The following is a 23,221-nucleotide window of genomic DNA, read 5'->3' as shown; positions in this document are numbered from 1 at the left end:
CATAATGTTATATCTGTGATTGGGCAGATGGGTCGTTGGCAGATATCTGTCATCATCAGAATTGAAGGGCCTGGAGATCTGGTTCAGACTGGATTCTATACACGCTATCATTTTTCAGACTTTGGTCCTTTAAGGCTCATCCACACGTCGACAATGACAGCGACGATATTCTGATCTCACATTATATGCTCAAAACGGTTACTAATTTGGATACTATCATAGTCATAATCCATCACATCACTCATTAGGCAAATAGAAACAAAATATATATACACTGTTATATCGGCTTTCATCGTCATCAACAATCGTCTTTCAAACAAGAAATTGGTCACATTTCTCTCCTCTTAGTCCGATATCGAGCATAGTATGGCAAAGTGTAACCTGCCAAGCAACTTGTGCCGTTGCTTACTCTATTTCCAGGGCAGTGACGGGCAATAATAATGCGGATATATACTGCAACACTTATTCACCATCACCATCATCAGCCCCCCAATCATCCCTAATTTGATTATCTCTTTCAAACGTGATCAAGTCTTCCTCTTGATCACCTTCGGGAAGTCTCTCAAGTATGGCTCTAGATTCCGAGATCAAAACGATCAGCTCATTTCTTGATCTCGGTTTCTCCTAAGCTGATACAAAGCGAAGACATGGATTATATACTCACTCGCATTCACAGAGTAATTCGGTACAGTACAAATCGAGATTCAAATCGCATGGATCGCTACAACAAAGTGATGAATGTCTGTTTCATAACGATAAAGGAAAAAAAAGAATGGATACATACGTTCCAAAAGGTTGTTCGATCATGCTTGCTATACCTTCAATGCCCATGAACGTCATACTAATACCAAACATGATGAAAACCATTTTCCAACCCATAGCGTCGACTAGGGTGAATGGTAGGATGAATAGGTATAAGGAAACGACTTGTTTGAGGTGCACGCAGAATATATATGGAAGGGGAGTTTGGACACTGTGTACAATAAGCTGAAAATCAGTAATCTGATCTGATCTGATCTTACTCGTAATCACAAGTAAGCTTTGCAAGATACACTTACATCCTCTCCATTGATCCGAGTTGATCCGTCATTCCAGATACAGCAGCTTGAAGAGCGTTCATACCCTTTTCAATCCGCATATTCGTCAGCTAACGCTTATCCAACGTCGCAAGAGCATTAGCTGATTTCTTTGTTTACTTACAGCTGGTCCGACAGCTTCGAGACAACCCATCTTTCTAAACCTAAAAATGGATCTACTAATCTCATGTGAACTATCATAGCGAAGTATAAGCAATGTTCCCATTTTACCATCATGCGATCACGGCCTAATGTCCAATGCGGTTACAGGTCGAAATTGTATATCCAACTCACATGATCAAAGGTAAACCCAATTCTACCATCCTTCCCAACCCCTGTTCGGCCCTAATCATCATCCCGGTATCAGGCTTAACTCCCTTTTTGATCAATGGAGTCCTCTCGTTCGCATTCGCGATCGATTTCCCAGTACATGATTTACTCAAAGTAAGAGTTTGCTCCATCTCGTCGTTGTAATCATTCGGATCAACTACTCTGACAGCTGTCGGTCGTCGTTTCATTACACTACTTATATTTCTTGGATAATTCGGTCTTACCACACCCCCATTTCCATGACTTTCTTCAGTTGTGGAGAAAGTCGTTTGATTGGGACGAGGTGAATGAACGAGATTGTTGAGCGACGGAGACGGTGAGAAGGGTGTATGTAGATCATTACTCAGTCCAACGACACTCTCTTCATCTTGTTGAGAATCGATGAGACCAGGAGTCGAGTGACTTGGAGTCATCGTATCAGGAGAATTTGTTACTTGATTACCATAATTTGATTGACCACGAAGACTGGAATTTGAGATAGCTGATTTGAGTCGACGGATATCGTTCCCTGCTAATTTGGACGGAAGTAATCCTATTACGAACATGTCGTCTGTCAATTTACCTCTTTCTGATACGGAGTAGGTCATAAGTGCATGTTGACCTGTACATACCCTTCAGATCATCGTGATGAACACCCCCTTCAGCCCTCAAATGATGTTTCGTAGCTACCACAAAAGCCACTACCAGTCTTATCACCTTTCTCTTTTCCGCGGTCAATTGTCTTCTTGACATGGCAGGTTGAGAACCGTTGGATGGTAGAGGGGGAAGGTTGACTGCTACCCAGATATTACGAGATAGATTACGAGCGATGGAGATCAGTGCGGTAAAATCTTTTCGACCTCTGTGAAATGAGGATCAGCTGGCATCCAACATACAATGTAATAGCTAGGGCTGTAGGAGACGTACTCGGCATATCTCTCATACGCAGATGAGTTTCTGGTGGAAATCACATCAATCAGTGTGATACTCAGAGGGTTGAGGTGTTTGCGCTCGAAGACTTACCTGAAGACCAGCAAAAGACCAACCACCACGGATAGAAGGGGTACTATGCACTGGACTTTAGCTTACATCTTTTATGATGGAATGACCGAGTGCTCATAACTCACCGACGTTATTTGTCAATCCCACTTCTTTACCCCACAGCTGACTTGCAGCAGCAACTCCAGCAGAGAATAGTGTGACAGTCAATACGGGACCTAGAACTATGGGTAGGATAGATGATCGGAATACGAATATATCAGGTAACCAGGATATCTTAGATAACTGCACCCTCCCATAATGCGTCAGCTTGCCAGCTAAAGCTTGAACTCAACTGCAAGAAGATAGACTCACCTTTGGTTTATGATCTTCTACATCCTGTAAAGCTAATAGCGAAGAGAGAGTATTGATGGGTAAGGACATTGTGTTGCCCTTTTTTGTCGACATGGTTAGCTGGTGTACTTTGCCATAGAAGATGTGTAGAAATTCGAAAAGTAAAGAGAGGTTTTGATTTGTGATGCTTATAGGCATTGTAGTGGAAGTGGAAAGGATCAAAGGGCTACTCATTTCTCGCTCGAGTGTGAGATTGAAGGAAGCTGCACACGGGACACGGGACTCACGATCGTGCTGAACCCCGTATTTTCCTTCTTCCTAGGACTTGACGAACTGGAATTGGGCTGCTGGTCTTTGGAATCTGGGTCAGACATCTTGATTGAGCTAATCTCAACCTGAGATTCTATCAGATGTAGTCCTGTCAGAAGCAGATTTCCCTTCACAACACGACCTTGTAGTGTATCCATCTTACTTATACTCCAGTCTGTGGATCGCTAATCACTTATGGTTGATCACAGGCACGGACCATCATTGAACTAAACTGTGAAACACGTCAATAACGAGAGACCTAGCGCGTTTCAGATTGCCTATGACTACGAGTGAAGCATGCGTACTCTCACACCGTACCAGCCTTACAGTACATACGATACCGCACATACATCATATAGAGATCGCAAGATGTAGAGTGTATACTGGTAAGATGATCATGATCATGCTATGCATCTGCTTCACCTGCCCCATTCCGCTGGATCCCACTCTTCTCCCGAATCATCCTCTCCCCAAATATCATCCGGCACGTCCTCATCCCCCGGTACAGGTATCACGCCATCTCTACCTGCCAATCTCGCTATACGTCTGGCTAACCTTTCATATGCGTATATCTGAGGATCAATATCGGCAGGATACCAACTACATCAATGGTAAGGGATCATCAGCTCTCAAAACTCTTGAAGAGTTTGCAAGTGGAAGTAGGACAGGCCACTCACTAATTGACAGCTACTACTATCCCAGCATTACCTTCTTCCTGCTCTACACGATGCCACCAATTCGCAGGCAAGTACAATGTCTCACCTTCCTTCAGCTCCACTCTTATTGGATGGACACGCGCGGGGAACTGAGTGGAAGATACCCACGGGATGGGATAGGCAGGATCATCATCGAGGACAGGGTGGAGTGTGCCACTAGAGGACCGTCCAAGTGTAGATGGTTTATGGAATTGTTCTATACCCTCACCACAGCATATCAGCTGATCTATATGGGGTATGTTCATTGGTTATTGGATGGGCTCACGATCAAGCCATAATCCTTCTATGGGCGATAATAATGTAAAAATCTTCTTTCCAGCTAACACATGATATATATTTTCGTATCTCCATACCAAAATGAACATCAGTTTAAAAGGTTCGCATCGCATAGTGGTCGATGTGGAGAAGAGAAGACATACGGATCATGATGTAAAGAAGTGGTACTTTTCCTATCGCCTATCCACAAATTTACAGCTTCCGCTTCACTACCTACCCCCACTAAATCAGTAAAATCACCATCGACGATTCTGCATGAATGAACATACCCGTAGCTTCTTTCATCCACTCTACGTCCCTCTGTATATGATCTTGAAACACTTCCAATTCAGGTGAACCACCAGGACGAGGAGTGGATCGGTATATGTTACCATCTTGAGATTGAAGGTAATATGCCTCTCCACCATCACCTATATCCATACAACATACCTTACTTAGCTACGCTGTAGTTTCGAACGCAAAAGATAGTTTACTTGCCTCCCGTGTCTGACTGTAGATGTGAGATCAGCGTGGAAATAGTCATCTTATCGTCGAATGCTTTGACAAATGTCGTACTTCCATCTTCCAGTTCTCGGACTGAATCAGCTAGCCTACCATATAAATCAGCGACGGTAGTCCTCATATAGACAGTATTGCTCACCCATCATCGGTAATGGCTACAGTGACCTTTCTTTCTCCTGAGATCTCTCGATACACATCGGGTTGTGTCCAATCGTGCTTATGAGCGGCCGTCGTCAAGGGTGAGAAACCTGTATATGCGACTTAGTCAGATGTTCTGTCTCATTGACAGCACAAAAAGGGAGAGGGTGAGGTGAAGGGGAGGGGAGGGAAGGGGACAGGAGAAGAGGGCAAGAAGGGAAGGGTCAAGTGCAAGGGGAAGGGTAACGCATGGAAAGAGAAGGGACAGGATGAGAGATCAGCTCGTCGAGTCAACAGCTCACCTTTGATAATAGCCGGATGAGCCCTGTTTACCATCCTCAGCGCTTCCAGAGAAGATGGAGGTTCATCGTACACTGTGATATCTCGCAACTGTAAATCTGATAAAATCAACCCGAAACAGTCAGCGGAGGAAACTGTTTGGATTTAGTCCATTTCGAGTTTAGCATTCACCTCTGTAATCATCCAGTAGCTGCTCCAAGAGCGATTCTAGCGCTTCAACCCGCTCGTCACTAGACATGTTTGAGTGATCTATCATGCATACAACACCAGAAAAGAAACTTTGGTCGCTCACAAGGATCGAAAAAGGTCAACTGGGTAAAATGGGATTTTTTGGATGGTGCGTGAATGTGGGGCACCGAATTAACGGAATCAATTTGGCCTTACGTGCTCCGAGTCGAATGTCGAATGTCGAATGTTGAACAAAGCAGCCATGAAACATCCATCTCCAACTCTTTGAACTGCTTATCGCTGTTGCTCTGACTTATACTACAACGTCTACTTTGTCCCCTCATCTACTTCAAGAGCTACCTAGCAGTCGAAAAAGAATCGTCAAGATGAGCGGCCAGAATATCCGTCAAGCTGACGGTTTACTCATGAACGTCCATGATCCTTCGAAAGGACCAGTGTGAGTTGTTTCTCTTCACCTTCCAGTTGGAGGAGACGAGCCGAATCGGACACAAGCTGATCATAGTAACCATCTAGACTTCCAAAAGATGGCGAGAGAAACGTTCTTATTACTTCGGCGTTGCCTTGTAAGCTTTAACCTCAAACCGATAAAGGAATATTCATCTGACTAGGGGGCGATGGTGGTGGGATGGTGTAGATGTTAACAACGTACCGCATCTGGGAAATATCATCGGGTGAGTACCTGTCATCTCCTTTCCCACATCTCATAAGTAATACAACTGACAACACTCGTCCTGTACAGATCGACACTCTCCGCGGATGTCTTCGCCCGTTATTCTCGAACGTTGAATGTTCCAACTCTTTATGTAAGTTAAAGGACCTCGACGAAGCAGGAAAGTGAAGGTGAGATGCTGATAAGTAGATGTAGATTTGTGGTACGGATGAGTATGGTACTGCTACTGAAACCAAGGTGAGTAGATAATCTCGAGGATAAATGAAACTCCAGCTTATCATAGCTGGTTCCACGTGCTAGGCATTGGAAGAAGGGGTTTCACCTTTGGAGCTCTGTACGAAATTCCATTTGCTTCATACGGAAATCTACAAGTGGGTTCGCAGCTCCATCCACCGGGACACCGTATACAAGCTGATATCGTTCTGTGTAGATGGTTTGAATTGAGTTTCGATAAATGGGGAAGAACATCTACACCCGAACACACAAAGTGAGCTTCCGCACCACATATCGCAGCATTGCAAGCTGACTAACGCTCATTGTTCCAGAATCACTCAGCAAGTATACTTGGACCTTCACAACAACGGATTCTTCAAGCTCGAAACTGCCGACCAGACATATTGTGAAGACGATAACCTTTTCTTAGCTGATCGATTTGTGGAAGGTACTTGTCCTCAATGTGGATATGACGTGAGCATTCAAATCAGCTGATCGGCTTTCCTGGCATGCTGTATCCTCAGCTGATCATCAATGATTATGTATAGGATGCAAGAGGAGACCAATGCGATAAATGTGGACTTACCTACTCTTCACCTACCGAATTAAAGAACCCAAGATGTAAACGAAATAAGACCCACAAAGTATCAGTCCGACCTTCCACGCATGCCTGTATGCGATTAGACTTGCTACAACCTAAACTGGAAGATTGGATGCAGAAAGCTAGAGTCAAGGGTAAATGGGGTAGTAATGCGGTCATCACCGATAAAGGTGAAATCGTCGAACCTAGAATGTTGGGAGAGGGTCTCAGACCTAGTGCTGTCACGAGGGATTTGAAATGGGGTGTGGAAGTGCCTAAGACTGGTGATGCAGAAGAAGACAAGGCTATGGAAGGAAAAGTTATCTGTGAGTCGACATGCTACTGGAATCTGGTACTCTAACTGACAAATCCATTCTTGATCAGACGTCTGGGTATGTACCATGATGTCGCAAGCTTCACCGCACAACATCAGATTACTGACGTTTGACGGAACAGTTCGACGCTCCTATTGGTTACCCCTCCATCACAGCTACTTACACTGATCAATGGGAGAAATGGTGGAAGAACCCCGATAACGTGGAATTGTACCAATTCATGGGTAAAGATAGTGAGCTGGTCCCAATACACCTTTAGTCGAATATGGATTGAACTTACCCTTCTCATGGATGTAGACGTCTACTTTCACACCGTCCTTTTCCCTGCTATGTTGATCGGTACTGGCCAACCATGGACCATGTTGCACGATATCTCCAGTACTCGTAAGTTCACTCTGATAATTCTGTCACTGAGCGGAGCTGACCTGAATATCGTAGAGTACCTGAACTACGAAGATACCAAGTTCAGTAAGAGCAGGAACATTGGGTAAGCTAGTGAATGCCCCGTTTCTTACGGACTTAGCTGACAATATGATAGTGTATTCGGTAACAACGCCCGAGAGACTGGTCAACCCCCTTCAGTATGGCGATACTACCTTCTCTCACAGAGACCCGAGAACAGTGATTCCTCCTTCCTTTGGTCTAGTTTCATTGCTGCCAATAACAACGAGTTATTGGCTAACTTGGGTAACTTTGTCAACCGAGTGAGTATATCATGATACTTCCCATATCGAACTCGTGGGATTAAAGGGAATCTTAGGTTGTAAAATTCGTCAATGCGAAATACGATTCCGTTGTGCCTGGTCCTGAGGGTCTCGCCGGTGGTGATTTCGTACCCGAATCCAACCCATCCACTCCAGCTGCTCAGCTAGACGCCGATTTCGTCAACGACGTCAACACCAAATTGACTGAATTCCGAGCAAGCATGGACGAAACCAAATTACGAAACGGTCTTAGCGTTGCCATGTCATTATCTGCTCGAGGTAACCAGTACCTTCAAGACAACTCGTTGGACAATGCGTTATTGGCGAACCAACCTGAGAGATGTGCTCAAGTATTACTTAACGCTATCAATCTGATATACCTCTTATCCGTCACCTTCCACCCATTCATGCCTAGCACGACTGAGGGTATCCTACGACAGCTCAATGCACCTGCCCGTTCATTGCCTACCAAATTCTCTATCGATATCTTACCCGGACATAAGCTGGGCAAAGCCGAATATCTTTTCAAGAAGATTGAAAACGTGAATGGAGCTCAAGAGAAGGCATGGCAGAAACAGTTCGGAGGAGACTCAGTCGTAGCTGATAAGGTCAACCCGGCAGGACCAGGGGGACATCCCGAAGGAGGAAAAGTTCCTAATGTGAAGGATGTCAATGTAGATAAGAAAGCTGCTCACTTAGCCAAACAGGCTGAAATTGCCAAAATCAAGAGAGCCGCAGCTAAAGAAGCTGAGAAGAACAAGACACCCGAAGAGAAGGAATTGGAAAGTAAGATTGAATCTCAAGGAAAACTCGTTGCTATGATCAAGAAGGGTGTACAAACCGGTAATGCGGACGAGGAATTGACTAAAGCAAAGGAGCTGAAAGCTGAATTGGCAGAGTTGAGAAAGAAGTTGAAAGAGGCTAGTATCTCGAAATAAGACAATGGAATCATAGAGGTATATAGTTTTGATTTGTTGGCATCATATGATGTGGATAGATAATTTATATAGTAGAGTTTTGCGATGGGTGATGTATATATATGATACTCTGGTCTCAGACCACTCCTTTGTCATGATCGACACTCTGTTTCTGTTCTCCTTCCTTCTTAATGAGACCCAGAAGTGTTGTAGGTGGTTGGATCCTTTGTAAGACCTTCCCCTTTTACCTTGCTCTGAAATGATAAAAGAGCATGAGTAGGGGATCAGCGTAATGACATATGAAGTAAGACGAAGTGAAGTCTTCTTCTTCTTCTTCATTTCTTCCTCAGCAATATACTCGTATCACTCAGCTATATAACTGATAATTAACCATAAATCTATCATCCATCGTTATCTTACTCAAAGCTGAGTACGACATCATCGGTTTTTTCCGACGGAATCTACGCGTCCACTTCGTCAACAGAAAACAAGGAATTGCGAACATCACTGAAACTCGACATTGATCTTCCATCCAGAGTGTCATCTCGTCTCTACTCACCCAGCCCAACAAAACACTCACTCTTGCCTCTGGCCGTAACGTGTCACCTCAAAGAGGGCTGGTAGGCAAGATGGCACCGATCAAAACGGTTCGGAACATACTTATGGAGGTGAGTCCATTTTGACTTTTGTCTTTCACCTGAACTTTCCTCTCGACGACTCTCAGTAGTCGGGCCCTTCGCCGATACATTCGTCCCCATATTCCTTGGTCAGGAAGGACGAACTTACTGATGAAGAATGATCTTGTATATAGCTCCGTAAGATATGTCAACATCCCTACCTATCCGAACCAGAATTAGAATCATTCGATGTACCCGAGGTAGAACAGCATAAGCAATTAGTAGAAGCCAGTGGGAAATTGATGTTTCTCAAATTACTTTTACCGAAATTGAAAGAGAGGGGACATAGAGTGTTGCTGTTCAGTCAGGTGAGTCTGAAGCTTTCCACCTCCCTGGGATCATGAGAGGAAGATTAGCTTATACTCTGAGATTTCGAATGGATGATGGAACAGTTCAAAATAGCCCTAGATAGAAGTAGGTTCAACTGCTCGCTGACCACATTGTTAGAGTAAGAGGGCCATCAGCTGACTTGTGACATTATTGCAGTCGAAGATTTCCTGTATGGCGAGAATATCAAATACCTTCGATTGGACGGTGATGTCCAGCAAGCTCAACGACAAAAATCGATGGACCTTTTCAATGCCCCTAATTCAGAATACGATGTTTTCCTTCTGACGACTAGAGCAGGCGGTGTGGGTATCAGTCTGGCTACTGCTGATACTGGTGAGTTGCACTCTCAGCTGTTAATGCAATGCAATGCTTGTACGTAACCTAGTGAGCTGATGTGACGATACTTTACTGTACTACAGTCATACTATACGATCCGGATTTCAACCCACATCAAGATCTTCAGGTAAGCTGGAGTATTCGTGTTAGTCATGTGGGGAGACAGCTGACGTGACCAACACTCATAGGCAATTGCAAGAAGTCATAGATATGGGCAGAAGAAGAAGGTACTGGTTTTCAAGCTTATGGTGAAAGGGTCGGTAGAAGGTACGTCAGCTGTCATGTCCTCAACGCAGTATCGGCTAGCTGACCAAATTGTCTTGCAACAGAGAACATCATCAACAAGGGAAAGAAGAAGATGGTACTTGATCACCTGGTCGTCCAACAGATGGGTAAAGAGTCCGAGGAAGGTGATATCGATGATTTACTCTTACGTGGGGCCGAAGCGGTATACTCAATGCAAGGAGGAATTAACGTTCCTGATATCGTCTACAACTCCAAGAACGTCGACGAGCTGATAGATAAAGTGGAAGCTGATGCTGAAGCTGAAGCTAAGGAAATGGAAGAAAGGGAAAAGGCTATAGCTGAAGGAACATTAGAACCTAACAAGAACAAATCGAATCAACAATTTGGTTTTGCCAAGATATGGGAAACAGATCGGAATCAGTTACAGACTATTGCAGCTGAGGAGAATGCAGATGACAATGATGAACGAGAGATCAACTGGGAATCGATTATAGATGCCATGGAGAAAGAGAGACAAGAGAAATTACAGGAGATGATGGAAAATTCGACTAAAAAGAAACGAAAAGCTGCTAAGAATGCCAACGTTGCAGACTTGACATACCTGTCGGATGGACTTTTAGATAATTCACCTACGAAGAAGAGTAAGAAAGGTAAAGGCAAGGCTATCGCAGATGGATCATCAGAGTCAGAATACAATAAGGACGGTAAGAATAGTAATAGAGGAAGTGAAAGTGAAGGTAGTGAATTTAACGATTTCTCAGATTCCAATATGCCAGCAGAACTACAGGGCCTAGGTTTACCTGGAATGCTGAAGAAATCAAAGATAATGCGGAACACCCAAACTACCGAAAATCTACCCACTGTACCTGAACCAAGCAATAATCCATTACCTCTTCCTCCTCATCCTACTTTACCGGGACTCATCAACAACAATACCAACCCCCTTGCACAGGGTCAAATGCCAGCTCCTGCCGAGTCTTCTAAGCAAGCTCAGATGAAGGAAGATAAGCAATCTAGGAAAAAGAGGCGACTCGAACACAAACAAGCCATCGCAAATGGCTCGAGCTCTAATTCTACTCTCGTTTCTTACCCATTCAATAATCGTTATCAGCAGGTATCCCCTGAACAACAGGTCAACCAACACATCCTAGAACAGCGGTATGCAGAAGCTAGACATATACTGAACTTGTTATATCATATCCTGCGAGAATTCGGGAATGAGAAAAACATACGTCGTTGGGCATTGATCGCTTTACCGGAATTGCCTGCTGGAGAAAGGATCCATCGATATACCAAACTAGCCGAGGAAGTCGACAAACATCTATCGTCAATGAATCAATCAATGTATTTCTCATTACCTGAACAACTCAGGATAGTCTCGTTTCTTTTGATTAGTCGAGAAGATGTGGTGGCGAAAGGCAACTTGGGAGTACCGAACATACCACCTGATGTGGGTTTGATCGTACCCCCGAAACAGGTCGCTGCTCCCGCTGCTCCTGCACCGCGCATACGAAAGAAGGGCGATACCACCTCCAATGGAAACACTGCTACCCCTTATCCGATGCCAATGGCAGGAGGGGGTACCGCACAACCTCAACACCCTCAATCATCAGCCTCGTCAAGTACGCTATTCAACAGCTTGATGGACGCTGCCCCACCCACTTGTCAATTCTGCTCTGGTCAACATGAACTGAGGGATTGTAAAAACCTCTCGTCGATGGAGGATCTACAAGCTATTAGACAAGCTATACTGCAAGGGAACGAACCTGAATATGACAAGGTGAGTCATATGATCTATGCGATCGGTATGGGCCATCGGCTGACTGTTCTTCTCGTTGTTGTCATTAGACGATAGCATTGAAAGAAATTGATAGGACCCAGTTGTGGTTACTTAGAGCTGGAAAATTACCCAATGGATCAAATACAAACATTCTTCCACCGTCCAATTTGAATAATTTGAATGGAAATACGAATGGGCACGTCAATACGCATACACCAAACAAACAGATCCGACAAACTCAGCCTGTAGCATCATTAGCATCATTGAAGGTGAAAATGCCCAAGTCTACACCGATCACAGATAAAACAGTCATTGAGATACCTGATTCTCCATCTCCTATACCGCAACCTACCAAGCCTGCTAAAGCAACTGGGATATGTCCATTTTGCGAGGCTTCTTGTGGAATGACCATACGTGATTGCGTAGAACGTAATGGCGGTAGGAAAGCGCTGAAAATGAAAATCAGAGGATGTGAAGATAGGATTCAAGGTGGGGATGGATCGAGGGGGATAAGGGATATTCAACAGGCTTTGTATTCCGTTTATAGGAGTGTAAGTGATCTTGTGTCTTTACATTGTGTGATAGATATGTCTTGGTTTGAGGGTTGGGGCTGATTGATTTATGGCGTGAAATAGTGGCCGAGGGATCAAAGATAGGATGAAATATACGTTTGTGTGAAGCAAAGTGGATGATTCATAATGATGCCATAATGATGGAGAGAGGATCAACAGGACTCGTAACGTATGGAGAGATGACGATGTAGCAAGATCGAGAAGTGGATTGAAACGAACATTTGAATTAAAGAGAGAGAGAACTCCACCTTCGAATATGATTTATATGTTCTATGTGTTGTATGATAAGATCATCAAGTAATCAATTAATGCATACTATTTCAGTATCACCGTGATGAGAACTGAGTAAGATAGAGGCTGATTCACGTTGCAGTCAAGGGAGTTTGCCATTACATATCTGGGTGTGAGAATTGTACTAGTCACGATTGATCGTCTAGAATGGATTTCTCCTTTGTATTATGTGTAGCAAAGATGTCTAATGTGCACTGTCCATTGTCAAACACTCTTGTACACGAAAACACAATCATGACCATAAACATCCCTAATGCGATATATCAATAATACTGTACAAACCACAACCTAATCTAAAAAAAAAAACGGTCGAAAGAATAACATGAAGCGCTCGAAACGGGAAACATATAGATAGACAAGTGAATTTGGAACGTTACAAACGACGCTGTCCATCGTTTCTTCCCCTTTTTCATCCTTTCTTTCATCTCCCTAGTGAAATCACAATATTGCCCCCTCTCTTCACAGCGATTATACTAAATACAACTCACACATGAAAATAACCAAGCACTCCTATCCTAACTCCACAAAGAGAAGTCTGAAGGTACATCCAACCCCGAAAACCCATTTCCTCCCAGGCCATCTTCATCCATTAAGAAATTGAACAAGTCGAAGTTACCTTGATCCATATCCGCTCCACCTACACCTCCTTCGTTTGATCCATTTATCATTGGTAATTCTCTTTCCTTCGCTGCGATTCCAGTCCCGATAGAGTTTGAATTCGAACTCGGATTGAGCGATTGAGATAAACTTGGTTGAGAGAACGTTGGGGTCTGCGTAGAGTCTTTCGTGGTAGAAGAAAATGCGGTAGATCCCAGACCCATCGCTAGTGTATATGGACCTAACGAATTACCTGGTCCCGTTCCTGATCCATTACCACCAGTCGTATTGGTATAATCATCAACTGAACCTCGTCTATCTGGATCTCCACCTCCATTATTATACGATCTCCTGATTTGTTCGCTTGTACTCGTATGGAAGGCATTAGGTGGATATCCTTTATTTCCTCCATGTCCATGTGAATGGCCATGAGAAGAAGATGAAGTGGAAGGATAATTCCCTACACCACCATAATCCACATTAACCTGCTCATGCTCTTTCTTCTTCTTGCTTCGACATTTCTGATTAGAAGTGTACTCCGAAGCTTTGTTGTGCGATGCCATAGGGTTCCTAAATAGATTATCCAACAAAGATAGCTCGTAAGGCAGCTCGACGGCCGGTAAGGGTGCAGGGAAAGTTTCGTTTGGTAAGGGATCTTCTCTGGATGAGGATATTGGTGCTCCTCTCAGAATCCCTCGACCACCCGGTGAACTTGCCGAGGATCCCATAGTGGGCGGAAGATCAAGCTTGGAGAGCTGTTCGAAGATTGCTTGCGAAAGAGCTTGCATCGTACGGTGACAATCTGATGCGGAAGGCACACGAGCTGAACATAGCGGAAGAACATCAGCTATGCTGAAAAACCTCCTTGGAAAAGCAAACTTACGAGATAAGAACTCTAATACACTCAGACACGAATCAATTACCATCAGAGCATCTTCGATCGTAGGTACGTCTGGCCCACCTCCCATCGAGTAAAGGTTGAAGTAGGCATAGAGGAATGACAAACCAGCCATGAAGGAGAAGTGACTCTGAGGAACATGGAACGCTGTCAGCAAAGGCATGTACGGGTATGACGCTGTGACTGGGAGATTATACTCACAGTCATCCATAACCAACTGATCCGATTGTTCAGCTGCATCCGACGGTAAATCCTGATAACGTAGCTTGAACTAGTCAAGACTGTAGTCAAAGCACTCCTTCCTGGCCGAGGACATCCAGGTGAAGGTCGGAAAAGCAATAACGAAGAGTCTACACGCATTTTACGTTACGTCAAAATAGAATTCGTGATTTGTTTGCTTCAAGCATATCCAGCCATAAACTCACTATGGAAACTTATCGCATAACCTTCAGTCGATACCGTACCTCTAGGTTCCGGAGCTTCCGCCAACCAGGTTTTCAATCTTTCGAAACAATCTTGTCTCCATTCTTCACTTGGTATCCGACCGGTTGATCCATGTACGCCGTAAGTATTGAACAAGATCTCAGATTGTAGCTGTCTCATTTTGGTGGTATGAAGGAAAACAGCTTTGTATGAGCACGTTTCGCCTTCTAGTGGCCCGTAATGATCTGGATGTATGTCTATATCGTGCATTGGAGAGGGTAACTTTAGGCGTATATCAGCAAATGACCTTTTCTGTCAATTGACCAAGCAATGTAGTAACTCACTGGAACATTGATAAATCCATCAGGAATACTAGGCGGTCTGCCCAGACTCTGCGATAATAGCCTGTCCATTTTATACGTGCACCAGAACAGTCTTCTTCTCATATCCAATTCTAGAGAGTCAATCTGATCGACCTGCGTGTTATGCTCATTGTGATAGCCAAGATCCACACACGTTCGGGTGGCTAAGCCGACCAAGAACCAGATTGATCCCTTGTCTGGATTGAGAAGAGAGTACCAAACGAGCAGGAGAATCGCTTGTAGACCGACTATAGCGGAGCTATCAGTTCTGAGGTTCATTATGCCAGGTGTAAATCATAGACTCACCATAGCTTTGCTCCTCAAACACCGCATCGAGATGCTTCATCGCTTCCGCATGGAAAGCTTCCGAGCAGGCTCTGAGTTCATCAGGCGGATCCACAAATCGAGAGGAAGCCATTGTGCTGAGGGCTAAAAAAGAAGCTTAGTCAGCTGCGGATGCGATATTGGCGACGGACCGGACAGCTGAACATACCTAAAACCATCATGACCACGAAGATATCGCTTTCCTCTACATCTGTTCCCTCTCTTATTTTCATCAACTGTTTTCCCAGTGAAGGAATATGTATGATCGGTCCCGTGACACCGACGAAGTCCACATAGGCAGCTACTAATCTCTCCACAGCTGGTTGAGGGGGTAACGGCGGAATCGCGAATGTCCTTCTTTTAGGTTTACCTACGCTACCCATACTTGAGCTCAGCAATTGCGCGGGATTGGCCAAAGGCGATACTGAATGTCTTCTCTTATTTCCTTGAATTGGTATTCCAGATGTCGCTGATCTCGGTGTTAGAACCGTTTCTGGAGAACTATCGTTTGTACCGTTATTATTGTGCGAGGCCGGATCAATATTTGAAATAACGGGTGAATCGGTCGATCCTCCATGTACACTTGAACCTTTCTCACTACCTGACCCACCGCCTGATGCATACAATGCGGAGACAGCATTCGCTGCGTGTCCCGTCCTGTACGCAGCATCATGTACCATTCTGGTCAAACTCGTAGATTGGATTCCGACCGTCTGCCCCGTCGCATGATGATTGTGATGATGTTTGGAAGAACTTTGGTAAGGTGATCTAGGTGGATCAGAAGTCAAGGGTGTAGATGGGAATGGATAGTCGGAATGTCGTCTTTGATGCCCATGACCGTGTCCGTGTCCATATCCATAGGATGACAAGCTTGGAGATTCCAGGGGACTTCTCAAACTTGATGACGATCCATCTTCACCCATCAGCGCAGGGTCGATTGGGAAGTCCGACCTGAATGAAGATACAGCGTTGGATGCGTTCGCCGCTATGTATTTCTTCGTTTGACCAATTGTATCGTTCTGTTGGAGGGCGGCTACTTGAGCTCGAAGAGAAGTCACTTCTTGTTCTAGTGAATGCAGATAGCTAATATAATCAAAGTCAATATCAGCTTTACTTATTCGTCTATACGAATGAAGATGTATAATATCGTGTGCAAGATGCAACGATATCGTTATTCCGCAAAGAGACGACTCACTTTCTTGAGATGTTAGTTTTACTTATCGCATCAAAACCAATACATTCCACCTTCGCTCTTTCGCACGCCGAACAAGCTGGCAATTTACCATCACATTTCTGTTTTCTCGATCTGCACCTCGTACATGATGAGATTGCCCTGGCAACTTTGTACTGAGACGGTTGCTCTTCCGTTTTGATGGGTGAGGGTGCTTTCGCTTGAGATTTCTTGGACGAACTTGATGCCCTACTTGGTAATGCCGGTTGTTGGAATGATCTCGGTGAGGTCACGCTATACGGTGCGTATGATGGATCAGACGAGTGTCGGTCGGATGGGACTTTCATTTTGGTGGATGGGATACCGGGGATGTAAAAAAAGGAATGTTATGGGATGAGTCGGGTATTGATAAGGAGGACTGTTGGGCGGTGAGAACGGGACCAAAAAGTTCCGAGTTTCCCTAGTTTAGCCTGGAACGAAGTCTCTTTTTTGGTAGTCTGCTCTGATTGCTGCGAGCTATGACTGCTCTGCGATGGTGAGTGCAGGATGAGGATGTGAGGTTGAGATGAGATGTGAGGATATTAAGATGTTTACTGTGGTGGTGGTATTCACATTCCGAGATGAGGTGATCGCTCTTTTCCGACAGCAGACCCTGAGCATGCCTATTCTCTGGGGCCGGTCTGCGCAGGCCTATCTGTCGACACCATTTACATCGCATTTGGGCGTTGAACACCTTTGGCAAAGGTATATTTCATGCATCGAAGTGACTGTTGCCAGACTACTTCGTCGTCAAACAACACAACAAACCTACACGATGGACTCGGCATCTCCTCAGCCAGAAGAAGCAGCAGCTGCAGCTGGATCTCCATCCGAGTTCTTGAAGAATATAGTGGGGAAGAGGGTGAAAGTCAGGATAGGTAGTGGGGTAGATTATCATGGTGAGTGCTGGCGTTACTCGAGGACCTATCAGGAGGGAGCAAGATGTATGAATCATGATCCATCAGAGTCGAAGGAGATCGAGATGGCAGAGGTTTCATGTTGTTAATGCCTCGATGAGGACTTCTTCATGCCATTGGAACATATCCATCACCTACGAGATCTGTCCTAAGTCATGTATGTGTATGATACAAGCTGATGCGAAACTGTTCATCTTAATCAATCAGGCCTTTTGACATGTCTGGATGGATACATGAATGTGGCATTGGAGGATACAGAAGAATGGGCAAATGGTAGGAAGACAGCGGAATATGGCGATTGTTTCCTTCGAGGGAATAATGGTGAGTTGGATTCATTCCTTACTCGTCAAGTTCTCTTTCAGAACCGAAAACACCGATACTGACCATATGCATTGGCCTCCCAGTACTGTACATCTCTGCATTGGAAGATCTGTAATGTTTAAGCGGAACGATAAAGAGTCGAGCTGGGCAAAATGATAACAAGATATGACGAAGGAGTGGAGAAGGAAGCTAGTAATATAATACATCCATATATACCCTAATTACGATCATCAAGAACCATCGTGCATGTAAAACTTCCAAAGCCATAACTCCATGGCGGTTTCTCGTCGGAGTCCAAGGTTGGGAAAAGTATGGTCACAAGGGAAGATATCGATATCTAGTGTGGATAACACAGATCCCACCTTATTTTGCTTCTATGTGAGCTATCAGGATCTTGACTGTCCTAGAACACATGATCGAGACGGGTTTCAATTTCTTGCCTTGTGAGGATATCTCAAATACTTTGCCGGGATGCTATCGCTACCACAGTAAATGGTATTGTTGAGGCGATAGCAGAGTCAAATGACGCTCATTTTTTTACTCTCGGTGTATCGCTATCTCCATATATATCATTTGCATGTTACAGGATGGACAGTGCTGGATGAGCGTATACTCCCTTGCAACCGTGGATTCCGTACACTCTGACAGACTGATATACGAGTTCAATGCCATGTGAGTGGTAAATGAAAGGAGATGCAATGGCAATGCCTGAAATATCGTTGTTCAATGTGCCACGAGCTAAGTTAATGAAAGTCGATCATCTCGCAAACGAAGTTTAGTAACCTACTTCGACTGTCTCTTTTCTCAAATTATCCATCGCGCACTGTGCATCCACTCCGATCTACTTGCGCAAGGAGGTGCGAAGAGGTGTTAGAGCAGTCATCTACTTGGATAGTCAACGGTCATCAAAGGATCAGGAATAAGGAGATCGAAAGTGAAGGTGAATCCAAACCAAATCGGATCTCAAAATCAACCTTACTTTTTACCAAAAAAGCCAATCCACCTTGTTACCTTTACTCAGCAATACGGTGCCCGTAACAGCGTGAATTAACGACATCCACATCTGAGAACAGCCAAAGTACCCTATACAAGCCTCGGTGCACAACACAGATAGGATCACACGACCTACCGCTGGCAGTAACCTAGATCGAGATGTCCAACCAACCTAATAACAACGCCAGTATGTCAGCGACATTAGCTCAACTGTCTCCTTTCAACCTCCAACAACTCCAGGCAAAATTCCCTCAACTCCTATCAGAGGCTGAAAGACAGTTGCCAGAGGATAAAAGGAATGAAATCTTCAGGAATAAGATGATGAATTTTATGAGGAATAGCAATAACCAACAACAACAGCAGCAAAATCAACAAGCTAAACCACCTCAACAACAGAGACCACCGCAACAACAACAGCAATTTCAACAGCAACAACAACAAGTGCAACAACAGCAGCAGCAAATGCAACCTCTGCAACCTCAACAGCAGCAGCAACAGCAACAGCAACAATTCCTGCAACAGAATGTTCAACCGAATCAACAACCACAGCAACAGCAACAACCTAGTCCGATGATGAATCAGAATCAACAGAATATGGTCAATCAGAACCAAAATCAACAACAGCAGCAACAACAGATGCAGATGCAACCACAGCAGCAGCAGTCGGGAATGCAGAGCCAACCAGGATTACAGCAACAGGGACAGATGAATACTCAAAACCAAGCAGTGAGTCTCGGATCATCCATCTCTTCGAGACCCCTTTTGCCGAAACCTTCTTCCATCCATCAGTCAACGTTCCAAACCAATCCCTTTGATATCACATACTAGATCGACTATAGCGTATATTCCTTTTCTTCTCTTCTATATATCGCTGGTCATGCTGGGTGAATGATTCAAGCTGACTCTTGACTCGTTGCGTTCATGTCACAGTCGTACCAAGATCAACTCCGACTTCAACAACACGCCCAACAACAACAGCATCTCGCAGCGATGCTGGAAAAAACCCAAAGGCTCCAGCAGCAAGCTGTTCAAGCACAAGCTCAACAGCAGCAGCAACAGGGTACACCTCAACAGTTGCAAACCCCTCAACAACAACATCAACAGGCCATACCGCATCCACACCCTACACCTGCTTCCATCGCCGCTGCGTCCCCTCAGAACCATCCGCACTCTTCACCTCAGATGGTCCGACAATCACCGATATCCAATTCTAATAGGAATGTACTGGGTATGAACGGTATAAAGACGTTAGTGGAGAACTTCCCAAAGTTGTTGGAGTTGAAGAGGACTGGCAAATTGGGTGCTGAACAGGAGAAATTGGTAAGTACCCATTTGAACGGGAGTCTCAGCTCCCCGTATCATCAATAATCCGAGCTGATGACCCCACTTGCATATCTTCCCCCTCGTTCCTTTCCCTATTCCTTACGCCTTTCTTTTGAAAATCGTCATTTGAATTTTCTGCCTCCTCAATCATTGATCGCAACATCATCACTGCCTTCACCACCCCGCAGTTCGATGCATTCATCAGCAGTCCGGAAGGAAGGAATCACCTCCAGCAATACCAAGCTCATCACGCTCGTACCCTCGTCGAAAGTGGTCTCGCCAATCCTGTCGGTCTTCCTCACGGTGCTCAGCAGCAACAACAGCAGCAGCAAACACCCATGATGAACGGTATGCAGCTTCCACTTGCTACTCAGCAACAGATGGCTGCTCTCCAACAACAGCAGCAACAACAACAACAAGGCTTTCCTCCTCAGCAGAATGTTCATTCAGCTCTACAAGCGCAATTGCAACAACAATTCCCTGGTGGTGTCGTACCTGGAATGAATCAGCAACAACTCATGGGGAACCAGCAGCAACAGCAAATGCAGAGTCCTCATATGGGCCAACAGCAGATGCATCAAATCCAATTGCAACGACTGGCTGCTGCTCAAGCCCAAGCTGCTCAGCAAGCACAAGGTCGAACCCCGATGCAGAATCATGCTCAGTTGCCTAACAACGTCAATATGAACCCAGCTCAGGCGCAAGCATTGGCAAGAGCACAAGCTCAATCACAGATGCTTCAACAAGCTCAGAATCCGATGAATCAACAGTACATGCAGGATCTCCAGCAACAGCAGCAGCAAGGACAACAACAGATGCCTCAGCCTCAACAAGGTCAACAGCAATCACAGCAGCAGCAACCTCCAAACTTTGGTTCACCTAGACCACCTGCACCTCAGTTGAACGTCATGCAACAGCTGCATTTGAACATTCAAGCTGCGACGAACAAGATGCCGCCGGAGAAGCAAGCGAATATCAGGAATGTACTTTTGAGACTCGCTCAGATGACCGAGCAACAGCGAGAAATCGCGTTCAACAATGTGAGTGTATGCCATTGAGCTACAATCCGAGCAACAGCTGATCGGGGTCGTTGATACCGCAGAACCCACCATATCGACAGTTGTGGAATCAGGTATCAGGCTTCACTCAAGCCGCTGCTGTTCAGCAGATCGCCCAACAAGCTCAAGTCGCTCAATCCCAAGCCCTTCAAGCTGCTCAGTTAGCTCAAGCTCATGCTCAAGCACAGGGACACGTTCAGGGGCAGGGGATGAATCAACTTCCTACCGGAGTCTCAAGTCCCCATATCGGTATGCAAGCTCAACAACAGCCTACGAACGGTGCTGCACCCAATACACCCAACATGCAACAGCAAGTGCGACCTAATGCCAATTCCACACCTACTTTCCCTGCTCAAGCTACTGTACCCAATCTACATATCCCACCTAACAAACAACGTAACTTATCTCAAGGTCAGATCCAGACGCAGACGCCTACTCAAGCTACCTCGTCACCTCAGATGCGTCCGCCAATGGCTCAACCTCAGGCGCAAGCGCAGGCACAGCAATTACAGCAGGCACAAGCTACTCAAGCTCAAGCGGCGTTGATCCAGCGAATGATCAATTCTGGTATACCCGTTGCTCAAGCCGTACAGAATGTTGCTCAGGCTCGTCAACAACAACAACAGCAGCAGCAGCAACAACAACAGATGGGTCAAGGTCAACAAGGTTTAGCTGGTAATTTACCATTCCAACCTCCTAATTTGGTTGGAGGACCTACCAATCAGATACATGGGAATATCACACCTGGAATGATCATCGCTCAGATCGATCAAAACCCAAATCAAATTCGACCGAATATCAACGGTAGAATCGATAGTACTGTTGGCAGTGGGGGTATCAGACAACCATCTGAAATGAGTGTTAATTTACTATTAGATAAATCGCAATCTTTATTATCTAAAGTGAAATACGAACCAACCCCCGAATCGGACCTTTTACTCAAAGAGAAATTAAACCAATTCCAAGATCCGATCACGAGTCATAGGACCTCTTCAGGAAGAGGTACGATGGGTATGATGAACAGGGTTTTATCCGAGGTGACATTGGAGAAAATGCCTGAGAGCTTGAGGTTGATGGTTGATGAGGCGTATGCTGAAACTCAGGGAGATAAAGATGAGAGTACAGGTACAGGTTCGCCTTCTGAAGGGACGTTGGGGATGATAGCGAAAAAGAGGAAAGTACAGGATCTGGCGGAAGGGTTGGATAAGGCTTTGAAAGTTGATAGTGATGTTGAAAGTGTGAGTGAAGGAAACCCGTTTTTACGATAAATCAGCCTTGTCCTGCACTATGTAAGGAAGTGGGGAAGCTAATCAGACGTTCTGGCTATGCTATAGTTGATGCTTCAACTGGCCGAAGAACATAACGAGATGATATCTCAGATAAGTTGTAGTCTCGCTAAACATAGGAAGAGCGATACGATTGATCGTAAAGATGTTCAATTGGCTTATGGTGAGTTTTGGTCCGCAAAGAATTTAACGATCCATGGAATAATTGGATATAAGCTGATATATGTTTCAACATTCTTGTTCGCAGAAACAATATTCGGTAGGAGTATACCTGGATTTTCATCCGATTTGATCCGATTAGATCAAGCTCGATCATCTCGTTCGAGACCTACCAATCCCCAACGTGCGATCAAAATGAAGCTCGTGAATGAAGCGAAAGTCAATTGGAGGAAAGAGAAAGAAAAGAAAGCGCAGGCGGAGGCCGACGCTGAGGCCGAGAAAGCGAACAATGTTGAAAATGGTATAGAAGAGAATCTCAATGTGAATGGGACAAATCCCATTGTTAATGGACTATCGCCGGTTCCTAACATGAGTTCGGGTGGGTTGAGTTTACCGAATGGGAATGCAATCGGGAATGGAAGTGGGAGCGTAGCTGTGGTAGTTTGATCTCTCACTCTCTCTCTGTCTCTCCCTCTCCCTCCGTCTCTCTCTCTCTTTTTTGTGCATATATGTAGAATACTGTGGTAGACTAGTTCATGTTTGATTTATAATT

General features: G+C 44.9%; 7 protein-coding genes across 7 annotated transcripts; 4 read left to right on the top strand and 3 right to left on the bottom strand.

Annotated features, from left to right (window-relative positions):
• Positions 1-462: 462 nt before the first annotated feature.
• L199_003795 (uncharacterized protein) lies at positions 463-3,091 on the bottom strand (the record flags this gene model as incomplete). Its single annotated transcript, XM_064889523.1, has 12 exons — positions 463-574; positions 665-721; positions 785-973; positions 1,059-1,123; positions 1,201-1,270; positions 1,371-1,938; positions 2,018-2,247; positions 2,313-2,342; positions 2,409-2,451; positions 2,513-2,669; positions 2,739-2,816; positions 3,005-3,091. 12 exons carry the CDS (start codon positions 3,089-3,091, stop codon positions 463-465), a joined length of 1,686 nt encoding a protein of 561 aa, XP_064745595.1.
• A 354-nt stretch (positions 3,092-3,445) lies between these two features.
• Positions 3,446-5,195, bottom strand: L199_003794 (uncharacterized protein; the record flags this gene model as incomplete). Its single annotated transcript, XM_064889522.1, has 9 exons — positions 3,446-3,626; positions 3,704-3,938; positions 4,008-4,087; positions 4,162-4,231; positions 4,288-4,428; positions 4,496-4,608; positions 4,659-4,767; positions 4,960-5,055; positions 5,129-5,195. 9 exons carry the CDS (start codon positions 5,193-5,195, stop codon positions 3,446-3,448), a joined length of 1,092 nt encoding a protein of 363 aa, XP_064745594.1.
• A 316-nt stretch (positions 5,196-5,511) lies between these two features.
• L199_003793 (methionine-tRNA ligase) lies at positions 5,512-8,586 on the top strand (the record flags this gene model as incomplete). Its single annotated transcript, XM_064889521.1, has 15 exons — positions 5,512-5,582; positions 5,660-5,709; positions 5,781-5,817; positions 5,886-5,949; positions 6,012-6,053; positions 6,117-6,187; positions 6,247-6,303; positions 6,362-6,503; positions 6,578-6,935; positions 6,994-7,001; positions 7,066-7,177; positions 7,242-7,328; positions 7,383-7,431; positions 7,483-7,648; positions 7,705-8,586. The coding sequence occupies 15 exons, from the start codon at positions 5,512-5,514 to the stop codon at positions 8,584-8,586; spliced, it is 2,196 nt and encodes a 731-aa protein (XP_064745593.1).
• A 608-nt stretch (positions 8,587-9,194) lies between these two features.
• L199_003792 (uncharacterized protein) lies at positions 9,195-12,590 on the top strand (the record flags this gene model as incomplete). Its single annotated transcript, XM_064889520.1, has 9 exons — positions 9,195-9,233; positions 9,377-9,550; positions 9,635-9,656; positions 9,729-9,905; positions 9,992-10,035; positions 10,097-10,175; positions 10,238-11,934; positions 12,003-12,485; positions 12,570-12,590. 9 exons carry the CDS (start codon positions 9,195-9,197, stop codon positions 12,588-12,590), a joined length of 2,736 nt encoding a protein of 911 aa, XP_064745592.1.
• A 722-nt stretch (positions 12,591-13,312) lies between these two features.
• On the bottom strand, positions 13,313-16,919 carry L199_003791 (uncharacterized protein; the record flags this gene model as incomplete). Its single annotated transcript, XM_064889519.1, has 8 exons — positions 13,313-14,217; positions 14,278-14,422; positions 14,494-14,642; positions 14,718-14,997; positions 15,060-15,325; positions 15,384-15,506; positions 15,571-16,484; positions 16,597-16,919. The coding sequence occupies 8 exons, from the start codon at positions 16,917-16,919 to the stop codon at positions 13,313-13,315; spliced, it is 3,105 nt and encodes a 1,034-aa protein (XP_064745591.1).
• A 467-nt stretch (positions 16,920-17,386) lies between these two features.
• On the top strand, positions 17,387-17,964 carry L199_003790 (U6 snRNA-associated Sm-like protein LSm6; the record flags this gene model as incomplete). The annotated part of the gene is made up of 3 exons (XM_064889518.1): positions 17,387-17,510; positions 17,736-17,849; positions 17,933-17,964. The coding sequence occupies 3 exons, from the start codon at positions 17,387-17,389 to the stop codon at positions 17,962-17,964; spliced, it is 270 nt and encodes an 89-aa protein (XP_064745590.1).
• A 1,037-nt stretch (positions 17,965-19,001) lies between these two features.
• On the top strand, positions 19,002-23,115 carry L199_003789 (uncharacterized protein; the record flags this gene model as incomplete). The annotated part of the gene is made up of 7 exons (XM_064889517.1): positions 19,002-19,568; positions 19,773-20,162; positions 20,354-21,205; positions 21,268-21,472; positions 21,539-22,461; positions 22,558-22,672; positions 22,757-23,115. The coding sequence occupies 7 exons, from the start codon at positions 19,002-19,004 to the stop codon at positions 23,113-23,115; spliced, it is 3,411 nt and encodes a 1,136-aa protein (XP_064745589.1).
• Positions 23,116-23,221: the final 106 nt, after the last annotated feature.

Source organism: Kwoniella botswanensis, chromosome 1, assembly GCF_036426115.1.
Source record: "Kwoniella botswanensis chromosome 1, complete sequence".
Taxonomy (NCBI): Eukaryota; Fungi; Basidiomycota; class Tremellomycetes; order Tremellales; family Cryptococcaceae; genus Kwoniella; species Kwoniella botswanensis.
Note: the sequence above shows the minus strand (reverse complement) of the source record. Positions and strands in the feature narration are given on the sequence as shown.